This window comes from Rhagoletis pomonella, unplaced genomic scaffold, assembly GCF_013731165.1.
Source record: "Rhagoletis pomonella isolate Grant_MI unplaced genomic scaffold, Rhpom_1.0 Rhpom_scaffold_00014, whole genome shotgun sequence".
Classification (NCBI taxonomy): domain Eukaryota; kingdom Metazoa; phylum Arthropoda; class Insecta; order Diptera; family Tephritidae; genus Rhagoletis; species Rhagoletis pomonella.
The window spans coordinates 8,032,985-8,059,864 of NW_023458568.1; the positions used below are offsets into that span (position 1 = coordinate 8,032,985).

The 26,880-nt window shown below is 40.8% G+C and overlaps 3 protein-coding genes across 4 annotated transcripts; 2 read left to right on the top strand and 1 right to left on the bottom strand.

The window, feature by feature from the left end:
- The first annotated feature begins 18,081 nt into the window (after positions 1–18,081).
- On the top strand, positions 18,082–19,403 carry LOC118749077. Its single transcript, XM_036483858.1, has 3 exons — positions 18,082–18,258; positions 18,323–18,506; positions 18,790–19,403. Coding segments are annotated over exons 1-3 (714 nt in total). The 5' UTR covers positions 18,082–18,256; the 3' UTR covers positions 19,318–19,403.
- LOC118749076 (putative nuclease HARBI1) lies at positions 19,403–20,716 on the bottom strand. The gene is made up of 4 exons (XM_036483857.1): positions 20,611–20,716; positions 20,112–20,551; positions 19,903–20,047; positions 19,403–19,838 (listed from the first exon to the last, which is right to left on the bottom strand). The coding sequence occupies exons 2-4, from the start codon at positions 20,364–20,366 to the stop codon at positions 19,483–19,485; spliced, it is 756 nt and encodes a 251-aa protein (XP_036339750.1). The 5' UTR covers positions 20,367–20,551; positions 20,611–20,716; the 3' UTR covers positions 19,403–19,482.
- Positions 20,717–22,284: 1,568 nt separating this feature from the next.
- Positions 22,285–26,794, top strand: LOC118749200 (metallophosphoesterase domain-containing protein 1-like). 2 transcript variants are annotated; one of them, XM_036483983.1, is made up of 4 exons: positions 22,285–22,584; positions 24,281–24,394; positions 24,479–24,944; positions 26,048–26,794. In XM_036483983.1, exons 3-4 carry the CDS (start codon positions 24,571–24,573, stop codon positions 26,574–26,576), a joined length of 903 nt encoding a protein of 300 aa, XP_036339876.1. In that variant the 5' UTR covers positions 22,285–22,584; positions 24,281–24,394; positions 24,479–24,570; the 3' UTR covers positions 26,577–26,794. The 2 variants fall into 2 exon arrangements, with proteins under 2 accessions (XP_036339876.1, XP_036339877.1); XM_036483984.1 differs by having other exon boundaries at positions 24,307–24,394.
- Positions 26,795–26,880: the final 86 nt, after the last annotated feature.

Genomic DNA, 26,880 nt, shown 5'->3' on the forward strand with positions numbered 1-26,880 from the left:
GCCATAGCAGAGAAAAGTCATGCCTGTCAAACATCCCAACGGACGGACACACAATTCAAAAATTCAAAAAAAAGGTAGTTACAAAAAATAAGGCTGAAAATGAAACGTTACAATTAAACATTTAAAATAAACTGAAACCAAAAGCCCAACTACGAAAAATCAAAAAAAAAACCTACGGCCGAATATAAGGGTGCCGCTGGTGTTGTTGTGACGCCCAGTGCCAGCCCACCCTCATTCATGGCTACCGTTGCACCCTAATGTCGGTAGCCCCATTATCAAAGTCCCTACATGCCTTCCTAAATAATGAGTTGAATCAGCATTCCCATTTTATATAACAAATTTATTTAATATAATTAATTTTTCTTAACTCTAAAATAATCCTATTTCTTAAATCTATTTCCTAGCATCTAAAAAGGCGAGTATACTTATGTTATTGTGTAGGTGGTATTGTCTTAAGTCTAGGGTAAGTAAGTATAATGAAGTACAAGTAAATATTTTAATGTTAGTCTAAGGTACTAAACTTATGACATTTATCAAGGGGAATTAAGTCAAGCAGGTAAGTAAAGTCCGGTATGTATGTAAGTAAGGTAAGTCGGGTTGCTATATTTAGGAAAACGAGTCAAATCAGGTAGGTATTCCCCTCAGGGTAAGTATACGTATCAAGGTAAGTCTAGTATGCTAAGGGCCGGTTACTCAATGTCTGGTTAACACTAATCTCCGGTAAAACATCGTTATCGACGTTACCAACTCCATGTTATATGCATGGAGCCGAACACGTCGATAATGATGTTTAAACGGCGATTAGTGTTAACCAGATATTGAGTAACCGGCCCTAAATACGGTAACTTAACTAAACTTAAACTAAATAAAGTCTAAGTAATTTTTTACAGTTCTACTTTTCCTATAGGTATATTCTTATTGATTAGGATTTCGTCCAGGTATTTATATATTTTCTTTAATCTCCTATTTTCTCGAGTCTTTTTAGTTTATTATTATTATTAGTTTTATTATTATTTATTTATATTGCTGTTATTATATAGTGGCCATTGGTTGTTATGATTTTTTAATGTTTATTTGTTTAAATTTATTTTAGTTGCATTTTCGTAAAAGGTTATTTTATATCATATATTTTCTTTTCATTGCATTTTTTGGGTTTATCTATTTATTTAAACTTTAGCTTTATTTAATTTAATTTGATTAAATTTGCTGGTTTGAGTTATTTCAAGTTATTCAAGCGATTTCATACTATTCCTGCCCCATTGTTTCCTTAGTCTAAATTTGTATTCCCTATGTACATGTATGCCTTTATATGGATGGATATATAGGCGTGTATACCTGTATATACATGCTCATATAAGGCCATTTCGCCAGAGAACGTTTATAAATGAGAAGGCGCATTTTCTGTGTGAACTAATTTCTGCCAGAAATTTTGGGGTGCAGTCGGCCAAATATACCCCACGTCGGCTGCCACCATACCAAAAATTTTTTCGTGTCACCACACTTCGGCCAATTGACTATAGAAAATAAGAACGAAACAGGTAAGAGGAACAGCAAGATAATAAGCACTGGGCAGAGGGGATGCTTGCGGAGGCGAGTGTGTAGCATAGTTCAAAGCAAAACGAAAAATAAAAACGAATAACAAAAGAGAAACAAAAATCTGGGCAGAGGGGGTGCTTGCGGAGGCAGGCGCGTGCTTGTGTCGGATGAAAACAAACTCTAAAATAAAAATGGAAGTGAGAACGACAAGTGTACTGAAAGAAGAAGCGGGAAAACGGGGAAAGGAGCGGGCTTTTGTACATTTGCTTGCTTGCCGAAAATATGATATTTGCGTGAAATCGATTTGCTGATTGCAAATTCATTTTTGCAAACATGTATGAATTTTTCTGTTTCAGCAAAACATGTATGCATATTTCTATTTCAGCTAAGTTGATAAGATTTTCTGAGGGAAATAAGATTTTCTGAGGGTATATTTTCCACAATCCATACGTACATACATATATCTATCCACATATATGTATATATACGTACATACATATATCTATATATTGGAGCATTTCATGAAATTTCATCTATGTACACATGCGCAATAGGCTCTTTATAAGTTTCGTGATACATATGTATATACATAAATATGTACAAACGCGTATATATGTATGTATGTACATATGTCAATCACCTACAAATGAAAATCTGTTTTGCATTGACATCGGTCCGTTTAAATACCGTTATTAGTAAGGTAGTAAGTAGGTTAAGTATAAATGCGCGAAAATGAAAGATAATAAAGAAAAAATGCTAACGTCTTTCATACGGAAAAGTTTTCCGAGCCGTTCGGACGTGGTTTTTGAGCGAATTTTTTTTCCTGACTTATCGCGCGCCCTAAATCGACGAGATGTCTAGCATTCGCCACTGCGTAGCCCGGGACTGCCCCATCAGCAGCTTGGAGGCCAAACTCTATGGATGGCCACGGGATAAGGAGATGGCCCTGAAGTGGAGGCAAAACCTCCGGATTTCGCCAGACGCCCACATTGCCCCAACCAACACCTTCATTTGCGGCCAGCGACTGAAGCGTGGGGCGGTCCCAACCCTCAACCTTGGTAAGTTGTTTTCATTAAGTTTAGTGCATGAAGTTTTTTAGTGAGTGCAGTGGACATATGTGTGTAGGAATCAGTGTTGCCGTTTTAGCCCTTTGGTGGCTAAATTTGGCTACCAAATTCTTTTTTTGGCCACAAAAATTAGAAATTGCCCCTAGCCCTTTTTTTAGCCCTTTCAAAATTTATTCATCATTGGGTACGTTCAGAAGGCGCAACAGCTCAGTAACTGTTGCGATTGCACCTTCTGAACGCGTTGTTTTTCACTTCTGATCAACTGAACAGTTACGTGTTAGATGATCGTAATATTTTTATGATCATTTGAGACAACATGTTGTGTGTTTTGAATTTGACAGCTAATGTATCAAGCCGTTCAGATGGCGCATTATGATCACTGATTTTTTTAGCAACGGTTGCGCTCAACTTCTGCGCCTTCTGAACCTACCCATTGACATAAAATTTTTTTTTTTATGATTTTCATGAATTTAACTCTTCGCTCATAAAGCGAACGCCTTTCCTTTAAGGCAAGTAAACATATGTCTATGTATGTTCCTTACGTTTCTGGGCCGTTATCTTATCCGTTAACGATTTAACTATACATTAAAATAGGTAAGTTGGCGGCACTTAATATGCTTTATGTGTTACACAAAAAGTTTTTTTGTTGAATAAAATATTAATTCTTTTCAGAGTTCATTGTTTTTCTATACCAGTAATTATAGAAAATGTTTGCGTGTATACTTACATATTTATACCAGCAGTACCCCGGTGTGCTTCTCTACACCAAATATTGAAAAACGAATGAAAAGTCCTGGAATTTTTCTATATGAAAATTTGTCATTTGTTTTATTTCAAAATTTTTGATTCTTTATTTTAAATCTTAATCCAACACATTTAGATATACAACATTTTTTGTTTTTCCATCTTTTTTGTGCATATTACTTTGAGTAAGTTATGTACACTGATAAGTTTTGTTGTAACCGTTTTTATATGGTCGTTCCATAAGAGGTTTCTTGTAAAAGTTACGCCAAGGATCTTCATTTTTGTTTTTAGCTCGATATTAATGCTTCTCAGTGTTGTTGAGGGTGCATTGCAATTTCTCTTTCTGCATATATGCAAAGCTTCAGTTTTGTCGGCTGGAATTGCTGCTCCAGTTTTCATTGACCATTCGTGTATTTTCTTATCTAGTGCGCTCAGGCTCAGACATACTTTTTCCAGTGTGCCAGAAGATAATGCGAAGATGTTGTCTGCATATATACCTATAAAGTCTATTCCGTGTACCTCACTCATTGCTTTTGACAACGTATTCGTGTAAGTGTTAAAGAGGAATACCGAAAAGGGAGACCCTTGTGGAATCCCATTAACAAGCTTGCAATTTCTGGACAAGTAGCCGTCTACTTTCACGTGTACTCTTCTGTGGGAGAGGAACGATAAAGTTAATTTTAAGAAGCTTTTGGGTAGTCCCCAGTCATGTAGCTCCTTCAGAACATGTGTTGATATTACCCTATCGAATGCTTTTTCAAGATCTTCCGAAACGACTAGGCAGTGCTTTTGGCTATTCAGACTCTTCTTGATTTCTGTTTCGAGTAAATGGCAAAGCGTATGTACGCCATGATTCTTCATGTATGCGTGTTGGAGTTTAAGCATATTTTTGTTGCACGCTTTCCATAACCTTCGTGTTATTATTTTGTCGAAGATTTTCGACAGGACAGGCAGCAAGGGTGTCAGTGTGGCTTGTTTCCAGTCGTGTGGGTAAATTCCTGTTTTCAGCATTTTGCTATAAAGTTCGCACAACCTTCTTTTGAAAGTGGTTGATGAGTTTTTTATCATTGCGTAGGTTATTTTGTCCTTTCCAGGTGTCTTTCCTTTAGAGCTTTTGAGAGCCTGGTTTAATTCTAGAAGCGCCACGGGATCAAGCGTATAGTTTAGTTCCTCTTTACAGTTTCTCCAATTATCGGCGTTGATGTTCGTCTTTTCTTGTATAATACTGCCGTTAAAGCTATCATTTGACCCTATTGAGCTCCACATTCTTGCGAAATGGTTGGCTATTTGCTCCGGGTGCGAGATTACGGTATGGTTTGTAAATATTGGAGGAAAGTTAGAGGTGGCATTAGATCCAATTCGCTTTACTTTACTCCATAGTGTTTTGGCATCTAGTGTTGGGTTTAGTGAGTTGACGAACTGTTTCCACGTTTCTTGTTTTGACCTTTTGCAAGCTTTTCTCACCTGTGCACACAGTCTTTTGTAATTTAACATTCGTGTGATAGTGTTCCTTTCTCTTACTCTCTTCCAAGCTTTCTTTTTCTCGCGTATTAGATTTCTCATTTCGCCATTGAACCATACTGGAATGTCTTTTTGTTTTGGACATCTGCTGGTTGGCATGGATTCATTGGCTGTCTGTCTTATAATTCTTTTAAGTAAGGCGGCCTCCCTATTGATATTGTTCGATTGGGCGAATTTATTATCCAAAATTTCTGTTTTGTTATGGAATAAATTCCAGTTGGCTGTGTTTTCTTTAAACCTGCCTATGAACTTTTTTTGAATGTGGGTGTTCGAGTTTCCTATGAAGATTGGGAAGTGGTCGCCTGCAATAGGCTGAGAGCTGCAACTCCACGACAAACATTCTTGCATTTGTAGAACAATGAATTTTATGATTTAAAATGTTCAATCAGGGGTTTCAGTACGTCAGGTGGTTTTCGTAATTCTGGTAGAAAAAATAAAATAAAAGTTGGGTCAGAGTTTGCATACTCGACTCGGAACTCAATCCCGGTTGTGACTAAGTATGGGTTGAATTAGTGTTCTTTTCGAAATGCTTGAGTCAGAATAATACCGACTAAACTCTTTGAAAAAAATTCAAGTCCGGTGTTGCGGTGGTTCTCTATTGTTTTAGGCCAGAGAAGCCTACCCCCCAAAGTGCCGAACTTAGTCGATCTTAACACCCTGCCCCACTAGTTCAACACCGCTAAGAAGAACACAGGGCAGGCTGTCCTGAAAAGGACACTTGGTCGCGAGTTTATAGCCGTCCGGCGGCTGGGAAAAACGTGTATGTATTTATTTTGTTTCCTATTCATTATGGCTTTGCGGCCCAAGAGACATTTTGATAAGGAGAACCCGTCAAAACTCCGAAATGAAGTAGACACTTTGATAAGGAGAACTCGTCAAAACTCCGAAAGGCATTAGACATTTTGATAAGGAGAACACGTCAAAACTGCGAAATGAAGTAGACATTTTGATAAGGAGAACTCGTCAAAACTCCGAAAAGACAATCCTAATGGGAGTGCGGATTGTCAGGCAGTTCACGACTCCCGGTGGGAGCGCGCGTGAACGTCCTATGAATATAGATGCTCGGGGAGGAATACTGGGCGGTTTGTCCCCGACCGCTAAAGCGCCCAGTGAAAAGGACAGTAAGAGAAAAAGAAGATACTCTATTCACATTGGTTGATTAGAGTTAGCCACCCCCTCAATTGCCGAACTTAGTCGGTCTTCACAGTACGGCCCCTCCGCTAGTCCAGTAGCTCGTCTCTGTCTCAATTCTCTGCCAGGGCGAATTTATATCTGAATTCTCGCCTTGTTCTCTACTGCTAAGGAGTAGTAATGAATGACGTATATTCTCAACCAGCAGAGAAATGATCGGTAGGGAAGAGTTACAGAAGCGAGTTACAGCCCTACATGACTTAGCTTCGTGGAAAAGCCATGCAAAGTTGGACCCCGGGCAGTCTGCGGGCGGTCAAGGTTTTACCCTATAGCTAAGTTTAATATTGGAAAAAACGTGTATATATATAAATTTGAATATTATGAAATTATGGAAAAAATGCTTTACTTCGGATCGCTCTTCGTGATAGATGACAGTGTCACGGCCGGATGTCAGATGCATGGAACCTCCCGATCGGTTTGCCATTCAAGTCCTCTAAATCGTACAAAGCATTGCCTACCTTTCGCAGAACACGACACCTGATATATTTAGGCAAGAATTTAGCATTTATGCCTTGCTTAAAATTGCTAAGAGCGAAGTTTTTCCGGAATACTTCTTGTCCTTCCCGAAAATTCACAACCCGCGTACGTTTGTTGTACGTGTTCGCTGCTCTGTCTTGCGCTAGCTCAAGCTTCTTTCGTATGTGTTCGCGAATGTTTGCTAACTTGTCAGATCTGCTTGTAATCGGGACTTCGTCTTGTCTTAGGCTACCCAGTTTCTCCAGTATGTTATAGGCTGACGCATGTTGTATCATATTTTGTCCGAATAACGCGTAGTAAGGCGAGCTCCGAATCGACGTATGGTAATCGCTTCTTAAAACTGACAAAATTTCGGGTATATGTCTGTCCCAGTCCATGTGATCTTGTTTGTCCTTCAGGAATATTCTTACTTTCGAAACAATCTCTCTGTTCACTCGTTCAGAGGCGTTAGCCTGCGGTGAGTATAACCCCGCCTTAATGTGAACAACCTCATAGTTTTCAAAAAACTGCTGCATCTCCTTCGAAATGAATTGCTTCCCGTTATCACTATGGACGAATTGGGGGACCCCGAAAGCTGGAAAAATCTCTGTACTAAAGAAGATAATTACGTTTGCCGACGCCGCGTTTTGCATCGCCTTCAAAAAAACGTATTTGGAAAAATGGTCTAGCACTATGAACAAAAACTGGTTTCTTCGCTTTGAACCTGGATAGGGTCCTAAGAAATCGCAATGAAGACGCTGGAATGGCCTCTCAGATACGAAGGCATTGCCCATAGGTGGTCTGGACACTTGATTGGTGGCTTTCATGGCTTTGCAGGTTTCGCAATGGTTTACATAGAGGCGTACGTTCTTTGACATTTGCGGCGAAAAATATTTCTGCCGAACACGCTTTGCGATGCTCCATCCTAAAGTTGTATCTTTGCAATAGAAGCGACCATCTTGCCCGCCTGCCACTCAAGTCTTTTGTGTCATTAGCGACTTGAGACTTGAATGGTCAGTAATTATTCGAAAAGGCAATCCTTCAATATATGGTCTGAAACGCTTGACACTAACTATTGAAGCGAGGCATTCCAACTCGGTGACCGTATAATTTCGCTGAGCATTATTAAGTTTCTTCGATCCAAAGCTATAGGATGCTCTGCTCCTTCCTCATCGAGGTGGAATAACACGCCTCCTACTCCTATTTTGGATACATCACATTGGATCACGAATTCTTTACTAAAATCGGGTTGTGCCCAGACAGGCGCTGAACAGACTGCAACTTTAATTTACCAAATGCTTCGACTGCCTCAGGAGTTAGCTTAAATCGGCCAGGTGACTTTCGAAGGCAATCTGTCATTGGACCGGCCAAATCTGCAAAGTTGGTAATAAACGACCTGTACCAATTTGCCATTCCTATAAACCTGCGAACCTGACGAAGAGACTTGGGAATCGGAAAATCCTTTATGGCTTCTATTTTGCCTGGGTCTACTTTCAAACAACCATTCCCTATCAAGTACCCGAGATACCGAATTTCCTTCTGGCAGAACTTGCTCTTCTTTACGTTGATAGTGAGTCCCGCATCCCGCAAGCGTTTCGCCACTTCCTTCAGCAATTCCAAATGATCATCGAAGTTTGAACTGCACACCATCAGATCATCCAGGTTGACGTAGACGTTCTCTCTTAACCGTGAAGGAATAGCCTTATCCATCAGCCGACTCATTGTTTGTGGTCAGTTGCACAGGCCAAAGGGCATCACTTTAAAGTGGTACAATGGCTTCCCTGGAACCGCAAATTCCGCCTTTTCCTTAGACGATTCCGTTAATTTGATTTGAAAGAAAGCATCCTTCAAATCAATACCACTTATAAAGTATGTATCCTTTAACCTGCTCAACAGTCCATTAATATGGGGCAACGGATACGAGTCCTTTTTGGTGACCGCGTTCCCCTTCCTGGAATCTATGCACAGCCTGACTTTGCCTGGTTTCCGAACTAGTACCACTGGACTACACCACGGTGAATTTGATTCCTCAATCACTCCCATCTTGAGTAGCCTTTCAATTTCGCTATAGGCTTCTGCCTGCCTGGGCGGTGAAAGAGGAAAGTGCGTCACTAAACTGGTTTGACCTAGTCCTAGCTTTTCGAACGAGGGAGACTCCTGCACAACTTCTTGCAATGCTATCTTCTGATCTGGTGTGAGCTGATGCAAGTTTGGCTAATCCTCATTTGGAAAATCCAAACAAGAAACGGTTGGAAATTCATCGGGTGCTAACGCAAATGCCTTCCAGAAATCAACTCCCAGGTATGATTCTTGGATTAATGACGGTACAAGATAAAAGCGAATAGTCCTCGTAATATTTTTTAAAGTGACCAGTGAGTATTTTCTGCTGATTTCAACCAGCCGTGTAAACAGACGCGAGCAAAGGATGATATTTTAAATGGTTTCTCTTTAGGAAATCTTCGCATCCGTTTCCAAGAATAGAAACTTTTGCCCCGGAATCTAGTAAACCCACTACGAGACTATCGTGTATTTTAATCTTTGCTAGCGGTCGTTCGTCTGGCGTTATAAGAATTTTAGTGCTTTGCAAAAGTTTTCGCATATTTACTCGGCTAGAATATCTTTTCCTACACTGTAGAATATTTTCTTAAACTACAAGTTTTGGTTCTTCTTCGAAAATATCCACCCTTATCCGTTCATAATCCTGCTCTCTTTGCTCTAAACTAACTGGGAATTGAGTCTAGCATGCCACATCCCTACGTGAAGGCCTAAGAATTCGAACCTGCAGAGGATTGGCTGTAGAAGAACACATACACCCGGAATAAGAACTATCGGAACTATCTGGAAAAGTTATGATGACCCTAGGCGAAACTCTCGAGGGAGTGGTACTACTCTCCGAGCTACTGCCATCTCCATGCAAACGAACGGTTCTGCTGAGGCTGACTTACTTTTTGGTTTAGTACAGGTGGCTTCTGCTCCTGTACTCCCTGCTTCGGGGTCTAGGGTGCCGAACGAGAATCCCCGATTGCCTTCTCGCTCGGGTTCCGGTTTCCCTGTCTCCGATGATCTCTGGGCATCCTGGAGTGACCACCCCCTTCTATCCACACTTGAAGCAGAACATGTTCCGAATGGCTTCCTCGCAATAGATGTATGAGTGTTCCATCTTGTCACAGTTCCAGCACTGTATTCCTGAATAGTCCGGTTTCCTTGTCCTCTGGAAATTTAGCGCTTCCACTTGCGGATCAACTTCTCCATCCATTCCTCCTGTCCATTCATCCGGTGTGATAGCCAAGGTTTCGTTGACATGCCGCCTGGTCTCCTTCAAGATCTGTTCGCCTTTCCTAGCAACGTGACGTAGGTCATGTAAAGTTTGCGCACCCGCATTTAAAAGCATCAACTTCAGGCTGCTGTTAACGTTCCTCTTCAATATGTCCATCAGAAGGTTCTCCGACATCGGCTCCTTTAGTCTAGCGTTCAAGGCTAATATATCTGTATGAAACGTATCATACGATTCATTAGCCTTCTGACGAGGAGGAGGAAAAAAAGTCAACTACCAAAAAAACTAAGTGCGTTTAGCACTGCCTCACTGGGTGAATTCAAAACTCCGGAGGACGTGACGTGAAGTCTCGGAGAAGCCTTCGGTTGCTGACCAAGAGGACCGATCCGAACCAGCACACTCAGCTCCACTCATCCCGCCGCAATGCAGCAAGCGGCAGCAAACACATGCCCCACTGGTGTTGTTGTGACGCCCGGTCCTAGCTCACCCTCATCCATGGCTACCGTTGCACCCTAATGTCTGTAGCCCCATTATCAAAGTCCCTACATGCCTTCCTAAATAATGAGTCGAATCAGCATTCCCATTTTATATAACAAATTTATTTAATATAAATCATTTTTCTTAACTCTAAAATAATCCGACCCTGGCTCGGTCGGTGTGTGTGGGGCGGTCTTGTTTTTCTTGATTATTATTTATTATTATTATTTAAACATTTTTTATTTGTTGTAATAAGTATATATGTGCTTATAAGTAGGTACAAAGTTTGATTTTATAATGATATGAGAATTGTAATAAGTATACATGTGCTTATTTTTATTTATGATTTTTTTTTTTGGTATTATTACAAGAATTAGTAAATGAAAAGGATAACGTGGTTCGTGTTGATTGATGGTGGGTTCAGTCTATATACTCCATGACTTTGGTCCTCCCCTTTGACCGGACGATGGCGTGGTTCACATCTATGTGTGTGGCGAGCGGTGCCCTTTCCATTGAAACCGCCATCGCTCTTTGTTGTTTTTAGGTCGTCTTAGTCGCAGCCTTTTGAACGGGTCGAATGCGTCCCCGGTGGCCGTTTCGTCGTTCGTTGTGGCCGGGTCCTCTTTGGATGGTGTTTCGGTGACCATTGGTGTTGTTGGCGGCTGTTGTCGCCGCGTCGACTGGGCACTCTGACATGGCGAACAGCTGGTGGTGTGGCTTGGGCACAACCTGGGCGAGCGGAGGCCCGTGAAATATCCTGACGCTCAGGATCCGTGGTTTGTTCGGCGGCCATGGTACGGCCTCATATGGCGGTCACCATGGTGAGACTGGCCGAGGTTCGTCTGGTGGGGTCGGCTGTCGCCTGCGGCGTTTACGGCTGGACGCGGCTGCCTTGGACATGTTCGTGTGTTTTCCTCTCTTTTCTCGGTGGCTGTTATATGATATGTTTTATTATATATTTTCTTTTCTTCTGCGCTACTTTTGGTTTTGACTTCGGTATGATTCTGCAAGTAGAGGAGAGGTACTTGTGTTAGCGTTGAGGGGAGGCGTTTCATAGGAGAGTGGGATTAGTCGTGAAGGGGTTTTAGGTCTTGAAGGTGCGCGTGGACTTGCGGCTTATTTGGGTGCTCGGCGTGCGTGAGTTTGACGGTGTTGGTTGAGACATAATTAGTGATCAGGTAGGGCCCCGAAAATTTTGGTGCGAGTTTCTGGGCAAAGTGCCCCGCGGCGGAAGAGAGGGGGTGGTCTCGTTTCATCACCCTGTCTCCTATTTTGGGTTTCCATGGGCGTCGTCGTAGGTCGTAATATTTTTTTTTGTTGGTTGGCGGCCGTGGTGAGGTGCTTCGCTATTTCTTTCCATAGTTCGGTGATCGCGGGACGAACAGCTAGCGGTTCATCCAGGACGGCGCCTTCTGTTCTGACTTGTTGGGGTGCCACGGCTGATGCCTTCGTAGACTCGTGGTGGGCGGTGTTGATGGCAAATGGGATTTCCGGTAATTCTTGGTCCCACGTCCGATGGTCCCGCTATGAACGTTGCGCTATCATTGTTTTGATAACGCGGTTGGCTCTCTCCGTGGGGTTTTCATGAGGTGCGTAGGCGGCAGTGAATCGATGCTCGATGTTGTGGTCTTTCAAAAACGATGCTAATGTGGTCGCGGTGAACTGTCGACCGTTGTCGCTGAGAAAAACGGCGGGGGCAGCCAAATCGATAGATGACTCGCTCCCGTAGCGCTTTGATGACTGCGGTAGTTGTTGCGTTGCGCACAGGGACCAGTTCGACCCATTTGGAGAATTTATCCACTAGAGACAACAGACAGGTGTTACCTTGTTTCGAACGTGGAAGCGGTCCGACAAAGTCAGCTGTAATGATCTCCCATGGTCGGGAACATTGCATCGTAGCCATTAATCCTGTCGGGCGTCGTTGCTCTACCTTATAGGCGGCGCACGCGAGAAATTTACGGACATAGTTGCCCACATCACGGTGCATTCCGGGCCAGTAATAACCTTCTTGTGCGCGTTTGAGTGTCTTCTTTACCCCGAGGTGTCCTGCGGCGGCGGAATCATGGACTTCTTTTAGGATGTCGCTCTTTCGGTTGGTGGGGATACAAAGTTTCCATTGCGGTACTCGTGAGAGGGGGTTCCTCGGTGCGATGTGTCGGAACAATCGGTTGTCCAAAAGTCGGTAGTCGGGATTCTGGTCTGGCTGTAGTTGCACCTGTCGTGCTTTCCGATCGTACCAGTCGTTGTTGCTGCTGTTGACGGTAAATAGTGTGTTCTCCTCCGGACCCGGTGTTGATAATGGGCATCTAGATAGTGCGTCGGCGACTACGTTTAGTGCCCCCTTGCGGTATTCGATGGTAAAGTTAAATTGCTGAAGTTCGAGTTCCCATCTAGCCAGTCGCCCGGAAGTGTTTTGTTGGGAGTGAAGCCATTTCAGAGAGTGGTGGTCGGTGATGACGGTGAACTGATAACCTTCAAGGTATGGCCTCATTTTACGGATGCTCCAGAGGACGGCGAGGCACTCCTGTTCGGTGGCTGAGTAGCGTTTTTCCAGGTTGGACAGGCTTCGGCTGGCATATGCTATGACCCGTTCTCGTTCCGAGGGGCGTTGGAATAGTACTACGCCCAGCCCTTCGCCGCTAGCGTCGGTTTGTAAAAAGAAAGGTCGGGTGAAGTCAGGGCAGCAAAATATTGGTGCGCTGGTGAGTTTGTCCTTTAATGCCTCGAAAGCGCGTTCTTGCGACTCGCTCTACGTCCAGCTTTGACCCTTTTTGAGCAATTGGTTGAGGGGAGCGGCGAGCGTTGAAAAGTCGGCGATGAAGCGACGATACCACGAGGCGAGTCCGAGGAAACGTCGGAGTTCTCGGATATTTTGTGGTGCGGGCATCTCGCGTACTGCGGTGACTTTGCTGGGATTCCTTCGGATCTGATGATGTGGCCCAAGTAGTGCAATTTCTGCTGCACAAAGCTGCATTTTTCGAAGTTAATTTGCATTTGGTGTTTCTGAAGCCTTTCGAAGACTTCGCGGAGGTACGACAGGTGTTCAGAGAAGGTATCGCCTAGTATGATAATGTCGTCCAGGTATGCGAATACTTTAGGTTGCAGGTCGGGTCCGAGAACGGAGTCGAGAGCGCGTTGAAACGTTGCGGGCGCGGAGTGTAGTCCGAAGGGCATCACTCTCCATTGGAAAAGTTCTCGACCAGGGACGGTGAAGGCGGTGTATGGTCGTGAGCGCTTGGCTAAAGGTATCTGCAAATACCCATTTTTGAGGTCGATCGTGGAGATATATTTTGCTTCCTTCAACTGATCCAAGATCGCTCCAATCTGGGGTAACGGGTATGCGTCTGCTTCGCTGGCGGCATTGAGCTGGCGGTAATCGATACACATGCGCCAACTTCCTTGCTTTTTCCGAACTAAGACGATGGGGGAGCTGTATGCGCTTTTGGATGGTTCAATCCTTTCCCCCGCAAGGAGCTCGTCCACTTCGGCGTTTATCACCTGCTGCATGGCAGGGTTGCGTGGATAATAGCGTTGTTTCAGTGGGCGATGATGCCGGAGTGTGATCTCGTGTTCGGCGGCGGTGCTGGGCCCGGTGATTTTGGAAAATCGCTCTCTGTGAGTTTCCAAGATATCGGCTAGTCTTTTATTTTGTTCCTCGTTCAGGTGTGCCCTTTCAATTAGGCTGCATAGTATCGAATCTCGGCGGTGGGGCGGGAGCTGGTGGCTGGTTGTCTAGTGACACGACGATGCCACGCTTTGCCACGCTTTGCCAGGAAATCCATTCCCAATACCATTTTTTCAGCCAGATTGGAGATGACGGCCACCAGTGTGTTTGTTGCTTGGCCGTTATATTTAATTTGGACAGGATAGGAATGGGTGCTTGCGACGCACGTTTGGTCGGCTAGCTGCACGTTTTATTTGTTGGGATGTGGCTGAATATTGCGCTGTTCCAATTGCTTGCGTAGATATCCGTTGATGTATGTTAAGGTGGCTCCAGTGTCGATTAGGGCTCGGACGTTCATGCCTTCGACCAGGACGTTCGCATAGAAGCGGCCATCGGGGCCTTGCCAGCCTGGTTGAGACGTGGTTGGTCGATCGGTGGGTTACTTGAAGATGGCTGTCCTCTAATCGTGACACAGGAAATTCCTGGAGAGGGTTCCATCTCGTCCGGTGGTGTCCGCGCTTTTTGCACCTCTAGCAGGTGTTCTGTGCATCGTATCGTTCACCTAATGTGGATAGGCAGTGTGCTGCTTGCCTGATTTGCCTGATTGTTGAGGTTTTTACACATGCGCCTGCAGAGCTGGTCTCTGCTCGGGCGCCATTTATGAGGTGGGTTTTGTCGAAGGCTGAGGTATGCTCAGCTGCTCCAGAGCCCAGCGAATGTCCCACTAACCCACACCAAATAAAACACACACGCGGCTATCTAGAAGGCCGGCAACTTGTCGTGCAGGGGAGAGCGGAAGGTAAAGAGCGAGAGTCGGTGTCGGAGATTATCCGGCGACGTGAGTGCTACTAGTGACAGCGAGATTAGCAGTGGTACGCGTTAGTCGTAGCGAAGGGCGTGGAAATGAGAGCAGTCGCGGTGGTTGTGACGGCGATGGCGATGGCTGCGACGGCAGCCAGCAGTTCCCTTGCAGTGGTGGTGGCGGCCTCAGCGGTGACGTTGGCAGTGGCCCATATAATGATGAGGGCGGCAGCAACCTCCCGCAGTGGTGTTGTATGCGGCCCTGATTGTGGCGAAGGGTAAATGCGGCCCCTTTTAACTACGACGGTGACAGCGGTACTGGGCGATGATGGCAGTGGCGATTACCGTACTCGTGACGGGTAGTAGTGGTCGGCCTGGGGCGACGATAATGGCGGCGGCCCCAGTAATGAAGACAGTAGCAGCGGGCCCTGATGGTGGCAACGGTGACAGCGGCCCTGGTTGGCGATAGTTATAGGGAATTTACATGAGGCGATTTTTCAGGCGATTTTTAGTTGAAAGCAACAATCGCCTGGTGTAAACAACCTTTCAGCTAATCACTTACAATGAAGTTGGTCGGCTCCCTACTTTCGTTCAACTTTTGGTTCAACTAATCGCCTGTGAGAGTTGAATCATGTTAATTCCCTATTAGCGTTCGCGGTCCTCGGTGATGATGGCGGGCGACCCACGGTTGTAGCTTCGGCCTTGGGGCGGCAGTGGTAATAGCGGCCCCGGCGATGAGAGCAGCAGTACGGGCCCTATCGAGTTTAATTTAAAATTCCAAATGAAATTATGCTGTTTTTATTTGAAGTAAGCTAATTTTCTCTTTGATGTTTGAACTACAAAATCACTTAAATATAAAATTTTTTAAATTACAAAGTTGAAATTAACACAGTACAATAAACGACAGTAACACAAATACAAACCCTACAATACTCCCCCTTCTAGAGAATTAATGTTATATAAATTCAAAGTAACTCGTTTCTTATTTGATGTTGTGTTATTAATTGTATTAGTGTTTGTTTCTGGTATTAGTTCTGTTTCAATGATTGCCAAATCTTAACTCACCACAGTTGAACCCATCACACCCGTTCTCACCACACCTCAATTTGGGAACTGTTTCTGGATTTGAGACATTCGTAAGACTAAATCAGGATTTTCAAGACTATTTCGGGATTTTCGGGACTATTTTCGAAGCTATTTCGTAATTCTTTAGGGATTCCCGGAAGCTTTGTTTGAGATTTTCGGGATTCTCGGAACTCATATCGGGATTTTCGAAGCGACTTTCAAAATATTTAGGGATTTTTGGAACTAGTTTTGGGATTTTTGGGACTTTCGAGATTCTCGGAGTTAATAGTGGGACTTTCGGAAATATTTCGGAATTCTCGGGATTTTTGGGACTCCTGGACTTTTTTTGGATTTTTAGGACTAATTGCTAGTTTTTGGGATTTTCGGGACTATTTCCAGATTTTAGGGACGGACTTCGGATTTATGGCGTTTTCGCGATTCTCGGGAATAATTTCGGGACTGTTGGGACTTTCGTGATTAGTTAGGGATTTTTGGGCGTCCGGGACTATTTCGGGATTATCGGGAGTAATTTAAGTATTTTTGGGACTTTCGGGTCATTTTTCAGATTTTTGGGACTTATTTAGGATTTTTGCAACTTTCGAGTCTATTTCGAGATTGTCGGAAGGAATTTCGGAATTTGTGGGACTTTCGGGAGTATTTAGAAATTTTCGGGACTAATTTAGGAACTTTGGGACTTTCGGAACTATTTCAGGATTTTTGGTATTTTCGGGACTATTTCGTAATTCGCGGAACTGATCTTGCGATTTTTAGGACTAATATCGGGACTTTTGGGGCTTTCGGGAGTACATCGATTTTTTTGGGTCTTTTGTGGATTTTTGAGACTTTCGGAACCATTTCAGGGTTTTCAGGAATATTTCGGAATTTTTGGAACTAATTTCGGATTTTTGGGACTTTTGGGACTATTTCGGGGTTCTCGGAAATAATTTCGGGACTTTTGGGACCTTCGGCGCTATTTAGGAATTTTGGGGACTCTCGGTACTATTTCGGGATTGAAGGGAGTAATTTGGGTATTTTTGAGACTATTTCCAGATTTTTGGGACTCATTTAAGACTTTTGGAACTTTCGGGTCTATTTCGAGATTGTCGGGAGTAATTTCGAGATTTTTTGGACTCTTGGGGGTATTTCGGAATTTTTGAGACTTTCGGGCCTATTTCGGGATTCTCGGAATGATTTCGGGACTTTTGGGATTTTCAGGAGTATTTCGGGATTTTTGGGACTAATTTCATTTTTTTGGGACTTTGAGGACTATTTCAGGATTTTTGGGCCTTCGGGACTATTTCGTATTTCTCGGTACTGATTTCGGTATTTTTGGACAAATTTTAGGATTTTTGGGGCTTTCGGGAGTATATCGATTTTTTTGGTCTTTTTTGGATTTTTGCGACTTTGGGAACCATTTCAGGGTTTTCAGGGGTATTTTGGGATTTTTGCAACTAATTCCGGATTTTTGGGACTTTCGGGCCCATTTCGGCATTTCGGTCTCGGAACTGATTTCGGGCCTTTTGGGATTTTCAGGAGTATTTCGGGATTTTTGGGACTAATTTCGGATTTTTGAGACTTTCGGGACTATCGGGAGTAATTTAGGTATTTTTGGGACTTTTGGGACTATTTACTGAAGCATAATAAATTTTGCGCTTCCGATACAAGTACTTTTTTTCCGATACCTACTTGAAACGCAGTAAAAAGTATCGAGTAAAAAACTAGTTGGTAATGTGAGAAAAGTATCGAGTAAGTAATTGGATTAACTTGTATCGATTTATCCCTAGTTGTTCGTATACCTCACAATAGAAGTGCAAAACTATCGATAGTCAGCACATCGATAGTTTTCGATATTATTTTCAAAACTATGGATATATCGTCGATAGTATCGTATTTATATGGTTTTGGCTCAATTTTCGTATGAAGATTTCCTTAAGAATATATTCCGAAATTACGTTTCGATTACCTTGTAAACTGCTGGTCACTTTTTTAATTGTTTAACCGTTAAGTTAGAAGTAAAGTTATTGAAAATTTTAAATGAATTGAAATGGAATAAAATTGGGCGTACTGAAATTTTATAATTGTGGTTTTCGATATCCTACGTCATATATACGGCATTCATCAAGTAAATTTCAAATTTAGAAGAAGAAAACATTTTTTATCTGAGAAGTAATGGTTTTTATCTACCTTTTATTAAATAGTAAATAGTGGTGCATAGATAATCAGCCCTATCACTGAATCCATCGTAAGTTCGACTTTCGTAGAATCTACGAAATTGCGTTCACTGAATCCATCGTAAGCATGACTTTCGTAGAGTCTACGAATTCTAATTTCGAAATTCGTAGACTGCTTTCACTGAACCCACTCGAAATGTCAAATCGAAGAAATTTTCTACGACGAGTTTTAGTTGGCGGGAGAAAATTGAAATAAGCGAAAATAAAAATAGCAAATCCAACCAATACAATGTAAGTAAATTTGATAAAATTAACAAATTTAGTAAAAAATAAATTTTTAAATAATTTTTCACAGGTATAAAATTGGGACGACGCGACAAAAGTATTCCTGTTTGCTGGAAATGCTGAATGAGAAACCAGATATAGCACAAGGGTTTACTAGGTACTCAAAGGAGGAAGTGACTGCATTTTGGGAAAACGTTGCAAAAGAACTGAATAGTATTGGGCCGCCTATAAAAGATGTGTCTACGTGGAAAAAAGTAAGTCATTTTAGTCCATACACTTCACACCTTTAGTTCATACAATCTTGAAGCAGAAATATTTCAACTAAAGGTGGGCAGGGTAGTATGTACAAGTTCACAAAGTGTTTAAACAATCTAAGGGCCGGTTGCTCAAAGCCTGATTGACACTAATCACCGATTAACATCGTTATCGACGTTTTCGGCTCCATGCATATAACATGGAGTCGGTAACGTCGATAACGATGTTTTACCGGAGATTAGTGTTAACCAGACATTGAGTAACCGGCCCTAAATATTTTAGGTGTGGTGTTATTGGAAGTGCTATGTCAAACGCAAGCTCATGGAAAATAAAAGAGAGCAGACAGCTACGGGGGGCGGAAGAAATCGGCAGCATAGTTTTACAGATTTGGAGGAGGGAGTGATAAAGCTAGCAGCGTTAGAAGTCTGCACCTCAGGCTGCAAAAACACAGTTAGTGTCGGACTACCTGAAGATCCTCAGGAAAAAGGCCCCGAAACCGATGCTGATGTGTCCATGGTGTCTGAAGCTTGTGGTTCATCACTGCCACGGCGTACTTCCACTCCACAAAAACGAACGGACTCGGAAACATTAAACGTACTGAGAGAGCAAGTACAGATGCAAAATGAATTTTATGGAGGAAGCAAAGAGCATTTTAAACGTCAGGAAGAGAAGTTGGAGGATATTGCATCAAGTGTCCGCCGATTGTGTCGACTAACAGATAAGACGTACGAACTAAAAAAGTCTGAACTTGCTGAAATGCGACGACATAACCTTGCGTATTCAACTTGGTTGCTGAAAAAAATAGAATAAAGCAAGAAATGTTAGAAATAGAGCTAAGAAAATTAGATTTGTTAGATACAAATAAAAAAAACTAAGTGTGAATAAAATAACTAAATAACGAAATAAAATGAATTTCAAATAGTTTTGTTTATTTTGCTAATTAGATGAATATCAGTATTTATTATAAAAGTGTCATCAAAATGGATTGCCTAATCTGTGATGCGGCTTCATTAGTGCTAGTGGCTGCTGTTTCAGGGGCTTCGTTGAGGGATAATAGTTCTGGAACATATTCATTTCTATAACGTGGTAGTGCAAGCAAATGTTGTGTAAAGCCGCTGCCACGTTCACGATTTGGCTTACTTTTGAGGGTTCGTAGTGGAGTTCACGAGCTCTTAAAAGATATATGAAACGATTTTTTAAAACTCCAATAGTTCTTTCTACTATATTCCTTGCTTTTGAGTGTGCTTTGTTGTATACACTTTCTGGGCTACCTAATTGTGGTGCACGAAAAGGAGTCATTAACCATGGCTCCAATGCATATCCTGCGTCACCTATGAAAAATATCATAAATATCATACAAACATATGCGTACATCCATAGTAAATTTGTATGTACCTAATAATAAGCAATTCCTCTCGCCTTCTAAATATTTCCTCTCACAAAAGGACCTTGCACTACTCACATTCCATATGTGAGAATCGTGATTACATCCTGGGTTTTGTGCATTGACGTACCTTTTTCGCACTTCATTGTCACAAATCTTCAAAAATAAAATAAAAATGTACAAAAATTTTCAGTTTTAGTTTCTGCAAGCATATACTTACAATCATGGCATTGATGCTGAAGAAACCTTTCCGATTATAAAAAAGAAATTTGTCCTCCTTTGGTGAAACGATTTTTATATGCATTCCATCCACACACAAAATAACGCCCGGAAGCCTATACTTGGCATAAAAATGCCTTCTGGCTTTTTGTTTTTCTTCGTCTGTCATATTCAGATTTACCCAATGAGGACATAAGCGTGCTTGCAGGACTGCTAGTGTGGATTTTAAAATACCGGAAATCGTTGATTGAGCCATTGGTGCATCAAAATCTTTTTCAACGCCGTGGTGATAGCTGCCTTCCAAAAAGAAAGCGTAGCACAGATGCCAGGCGTGTGATTTGATTCATTGATGTTGACCTGGCGTGAATTGCGCTTCCCGCCTCTAACTCACCGAGCACATATGTGAAAGAAGCTTTGTTAAGTCTATAATTTTTTATAAACCTATTTAAAATAAAAAAACGTATCAAATAATTTGAAATAAAAATGTTTGTTTTAGTTACATAGCCTCGTCTAATTCAAGTGGATTACTCGCATCTCTTAGAGTTTTCCTTTGAATTTTTAAGTTATTCCTTTGATAATTTTCTTCTATTTAAGACGATCGCACAAGCTACGGTATCCATTTTAACAAAATATTAGTTTAAGAAGTTTTACAGCATGATCATTTTGCTTAAACACTTTGTTTACTTCACAACAGCTGATTTCGAATGGCCGTAAATTAACATTTGAGTTTGGCAGTTTTTTTTTCGAGTTCACATGGATTCAGTGATAGCGATTCTTTCGTATTTGTAGCGAACATTCGAATTCGTAACTTTTCTACGAGGGATTCAGTGATAGGGCTGAATATTGAAAGTTTTGGTATAAATTAATTTTTTATCAGTTTTTAGCGGTATTTTAAAAGATGCAAGGTTTTCCGTCATTTTCGAAATTTGACATTACTCATTTAAAAAAGTAGCAATCAAATTTTTAGTTCAACTTGGATGTTTAAGAGAAATGAAAAGAAAAGAATAAAACTAAAATAAATATTGAATCCGAACTGAATTCCGACTACCTTGACCCTTAGATAATAAACAATAAACGAGCGGATTGGAAACTAGGCCTTTCCAACCGTCACGAAAGCGCGACTGGGTGGATCGGAAACTCGGCCTTTTCGACCACCCAGGAGATACCAATAAATGGAGTAACCCAAAAAGAATAGCGCGGATTGGAAACTCGGCCTTTCCAACCGTCTACATAACTTCCAGAAAATTGCATGCGTTTATATTGACATAAAATAATTGCAGTGATAAAGAAATAAAGTTATTTAAAAATTTCCGTAGAGAATTTTGTATTTTGTATTTAATATTTAATATTTACATTTTAAATCTAAATCTAATTATAGAATGTTAAATCTTTGTTGCAATATAAGTCTAACAGACTGTAAAAAATAAATAAATAAATAAATGAATATGTTGTATACTTCTTACAAAAACTGAATTAATGTAAAATAATTACAAAAAAAAAGCTTACAAACCCTAAGTGCGGCCGACGCCGCCTACGCAAAAGGTGTTCTCTGCAAAAGGTGTTCAGTGCCTTTTCTTCGCAACACAGAAAGATAATTCTACGTTGTGAGGGTTATAATCCCTAAGTGCGGCCGCAGGCCGCCTACGCAGAAAGGTGTTCTCTGCAAAAGGTGTTCAGTGCCTTTTCTTCGCAACACAGAAAAATAATTCTACGTAGTGAGGGTTATAATCCCTAAGTGCGGCCGAAGGCCGCCTACGCAGAAAGGTGTTCTCCGCAAAAGGTGTTTTTTTATAATTATATTACATTCATTCAATTTTTGTAAGAACTATACAACATATATATAAGGTACGTACACCAAATTAAAGGGAATCAAATTTCCTATTAAAAGAGATCAAGATCCATCCATCCGTTTTTAAGAAATCTTGATTTCAAAAGTTGCTTATTTTGAACTTTAACCATTGATAATTTTTGTTGTTGTTGTTTGCCCAAAAAAAGAAGTATACCGTTATACTCAGCTCAATCATCTCTATCGATTCCAATATAGTTTTATTTTTTTTTTGAGATTTGGAACCCAACTGCATTTGTTCAAAAAATAAAAAAACATCGATACTATCGATAGTGCCATCGATAGTTTAGAGGTGCAAAACTCACAATATACAAAAATCTATCATCCCTATTCTGTAATTCGTCGTAGTTTCGGTTTTGCTACGAATCGTAGAATTGGTATGCTGCTGATTAAAGACTGCGCATTTCACTATTTTAGTTGGCAACGCAATTTTTGAATTTTCGGAGCCGAGCCACGAATTCGTAACTACGAACTTTCGGATTACAGCAAACGGGTGTATATAAAAACACCACTCGCCGAAAAAGACGGCTGGTTTCACCGTCTCAACTTAAGCTCTGATCCGATACTTTTCGTGAAAAATCCTGTAAAACTGTCAAACAGCAAAATTACTCTGAAGTGAGAGTAAAAAGTGAGTAACAACAAAAAGTACGGGAACAAAAAGACCATTTTTCCTGTAAAAACGTCAACCAGTGATTGCTTGACACTTCATGATTTTACCAGAGCTTTAACTTAGTTTAGCCAGTTTTTGGACTTAAAAGCTGGGTTATGCAAGACTTAGGGCTGGTTTCTCCAACTCAACTTAACTTACCGCCTTATTCCCACACCACTGACAAAACTCAGCGGCTGACTATTGCATTTACTACTGCGCCTAATACTATGCCGCAATTTATTTTAAGCTATCGTATGACAATTGTCAGTTTTATTGTTATGACCTACTGAGTAAGTGACAACGGCGAAACAATGTTTATATTTAGGGGATTCACAAGACGTGTTAACCGTCGTAAAATCTTAAGCTTAACATTTTTTTTATGTAAAATAACAGTTAAAATGGTTTTAAGGGGGCTAATTATATATTTTTATCGAATTAAAAACATTTCGGTGTAGTTATAAATCCTCTAAAAGCATTTTAACGGTAATTTTATATATGTAAAAAAAATTGGCTTAAAATTTTACGACGTTAACACGTCTTGTGAATTCCCTAATTGTGTTTTAGGCGCAGTAATTGTGACAATAGTCATATGATTAATTTTGTCAGTGTTGTGGGAATAGGGCGGTTAGTTTAGCCACTTTTCGGACTTAAGTCAAAAGTTAGCCTACGTTTTACACAGCTTATTCTTGACTAAGTCAAGAGATTTGGCTTAACTAAGTTAAGTTGAGTTGGAGAAACCAGCCCTTAGACTTGACTTGACTTACCTAGAAACTTAGAAACGATTACTCGTCGTGTCACCTATTACCTTTTCTTTTTCTTTTCAATATCAGCACTTGTATTTGTACACCTAAATTGCAAACGTTTAATTTGACTTTACACCAGAATGAATACAAAATTACCAGTAAAAAAAATGTATTTACGAGCATGATAAAAACATTACAAGGTAAATTCATTCTCTCATTTCATCGGCCATGATTTTTTTCTGACGTTTGCCAACATTTTAAAATCATAAAACTGAAAATAAAAAAATTAAATTGTTCACAATTGTTGTTGTTTGAGATTGAAAATGAGATTGTGTGTGTGAGTTTGAGTTTTGATTTTAAAATTATATTGTTGGCAAACGTCAGACTGCCTCTCAATGGTTTTACCTTGTTATGTTTTTATCATGTTTACGCGTATCGAATTGTGATTTCTTTTATTATATTTTCTGTCTTTATTTGAAAGTTTGTTTTTCGTTTGCCAGATGAATTACATTTATACAAAAAAATTTTTTTATGTGGCATATTTGTAGGGATTTTATTAAAAAATGAAATGGCAGCATGACTCTCTCAGGGCTCTCTTTGCACTTAGAAATCAAAAATCTATAGTTCTCCTAGTTTCTAAGTGAAGTTGTTTTTTTGGGTAACGCGCTGCTCATTTGCCAGATACACAATTTTCAAGTCAAGTCAAGTCTTAAGTCTTGCATAACTGAGCTTTAAGTCGAAAGTTAGCCTACTTTTTTTACACAGCTTATTCTTGACTAAGTCTAAAAAATTGGCTAAAATAAGTTGAGTTGGAGAAACCAGAGGGTCAATTCCCGTTCTGCGTTATCGTGCAGTGATAAAAATAACACCTTCACACCGCATTTATTTCGGTATTATTTTTATACTTTTCACTTCATTTCACGATAACGCAGAACGGGAATTGACCCTCAGCCCATAGAGTTATAGGCTCTGAAAAAAGGACAATGAGGCAGCTTGATGCTCTCTAGATCATACACGGACCACTAGTTCGTCGCATGTGTCACCAAGTAAGTTTTTCTTAAAATAAGGGAGCAACCTTAATAATCAAACAGCAAAGCGGATCCATTAATTTAGAAATTAATTCTTGAAAGGTTTGCTCCTAAGGTGGAATGTATTTGGAAGATTTCTAGGGTAGACGGCGCTTTATTTGGCCTGCTACTTTAGGGCCTTCGTAAAAGGAGTAATGGAGAATCGAATAACTGTTCACCCGTTATCACACGATCCGACGGCAGCATGGAAAGAGATTTCAAAATTTCAACGTGTTGTTAAAATATCATTAAGTCGACCGCTAGCAGAAAAGGATTCCAGAAAGGTCCGTGTCGTGTGTATGAGTGATACACATTCTTTAACTTCTTATTTGAAGTTTGATATACCAAATGGCGATATATTTATTCATGCCGGTGACTTCACTAAATGTGGTCGACTTCAAGAAGTTATTGAATTTAATAACTGGATTGCTACACTTCCTCATAAACATAAATTAGTCATAGCGGGGAATCACGAGCTAAGTTTTGACAAAAACTTTACAGAATTCCTTGACGGATCCCATAATAGTCGGTATGTCTATTACACCTATATCGTCGTTTACAGTACAAAACCGCGTATCAACAAAATGCAAAACCGCGTATGTGAGGTTGCATAAATTATTTTCTAGAGAGTAAAAACACTCACATTTCAAAATAGATTAGTAGTGCACTTTACGGGAACCATGTCAAAATGGACGGAACAAGTTGAGAGTGGTATCAATCGACGCGTTTTAACTCGCACAATCCAGTGGGATAATTAAGATTTTTAATTAATTTAACAGTTATTCACAAAAAACACGCACTGCACTTTTCGCACCATGTTTGGATGAATTTGATGCAAATAAATGGATTAAATGAAAGTTATTCTCTGCAATAGGTGTTCGGCCCCCCTTCTTTGGCAACACAGAAAGGAGAATTCTACTGCCTGAGGGTTATAATCCCTAAGTGCTGCCGAAGCCCGCCTACGCAGAAAGGTGTTCTCTGCAAAAGGTGTTCAGCCCCCCTTCTTTGGCAACACAGTAAGGAGAATCTACTGCCTGAGGGTTATAATCCCGAAGGCCGCCTACGCAAAAAGGAGTTGGACGCCTGGTTCCGCTAAAGTGCACTTTTACCCAAAATAGTTCTATTTTTAACAGAGTTCTAAAGAAGGTTCGTCGGAATCTTTTTTATTTTTTTATTTAGTTTTTATTTTTTATTTATTTTTTTATGTAGGTTACCGCATAACTTTGGACCACGTCAACCGATTTCGATAACTCTGCAATTTGCATCGGAAAGGTAGTGTCTCAAAGCTGGTCCCATAATAATCTGGCTTAGATCCGATCATTGGATCATGAAATATGTATAAATATATTTATATGTATTTTTATATGAGAATTGAAGTCGGTTTTGTTTTTTGCTTAAATATCGTTTATAAAGCAATCGCATTTCAGGCTGGTATATTTCTGGACGATTGGAAGAGGATTGAGCCAAGAGCTTGTGTGAGCAAATCCAATTTTTGGCAAAAAATGTCAGTTACGCGGTTTTGCAGAACGACGATACGCGGTTTTGTTCTTTAAACGACGATATATTATTTAACCTAAATAACCTAATATAATATGTATGTATAGTAATTTGTATTTCTTTAAATATGGATAGGACAAAACACACCGGACGCTTGAGTCTTGAAAATATGCCGATGTTGGGGAATCGTAGAGAGGACATTGAAAGCGCTTTGCAAGCAAAAAATATTCAGGAAGTCTTATCCCATTGTACTTATTTGGAGGACCAGTTAATTAATGTTATGGGAATTCGTATATATGGTACTCCTTGGCAACCAGAGTTTTGCAAATGGGCATTTAACTTGCCCCGAGGTGAAGCGTGCTTAACCAAATGGAATCTTATACCCGATAATGTAGATATATTAGTGACTCATACGCCTCCAGTCGGTCATGGAGATTTGTGTTGCTCTGGCATACATGCCGGCTGCGTTGAATTGTTAAACACAGTTCAGAAACGTGTTAAACCCAAATATCATGTTTTTGGTCATATTCATGAAGGTTATGGAATTACTTCAGACGGAAACACTATATACGTGAATGCATCAACTTGTGATATCAACTATATACCTAAGAATCCACCTATTGTATTTGACGTTTCCTTACCAGTTTGCGCACTTAGCGCATGATTCAATAACTAAAGGTTTTGTAATAAACTAGCATACTCGTTCCACATTATAAATCGGTTCTTAACTTGCTGGACCTTATGCAGCGTTATTGCTGCATTTAAAATGCAATATTTATTTATTTATTTATTACAGTCATTTGACCTATATACATTCACGTATATACATTTAAATTATGTATTGCAATATATAATAAAAGTAAAATTGGGAAAATTTTAGTTTGGCATCCCCCGCGTACAAAAAAAAGGTGGCTATGGGGGGGTAGGGGGAGTTCTCCTGATTGCAAATATATATACTTTTAGCCGCA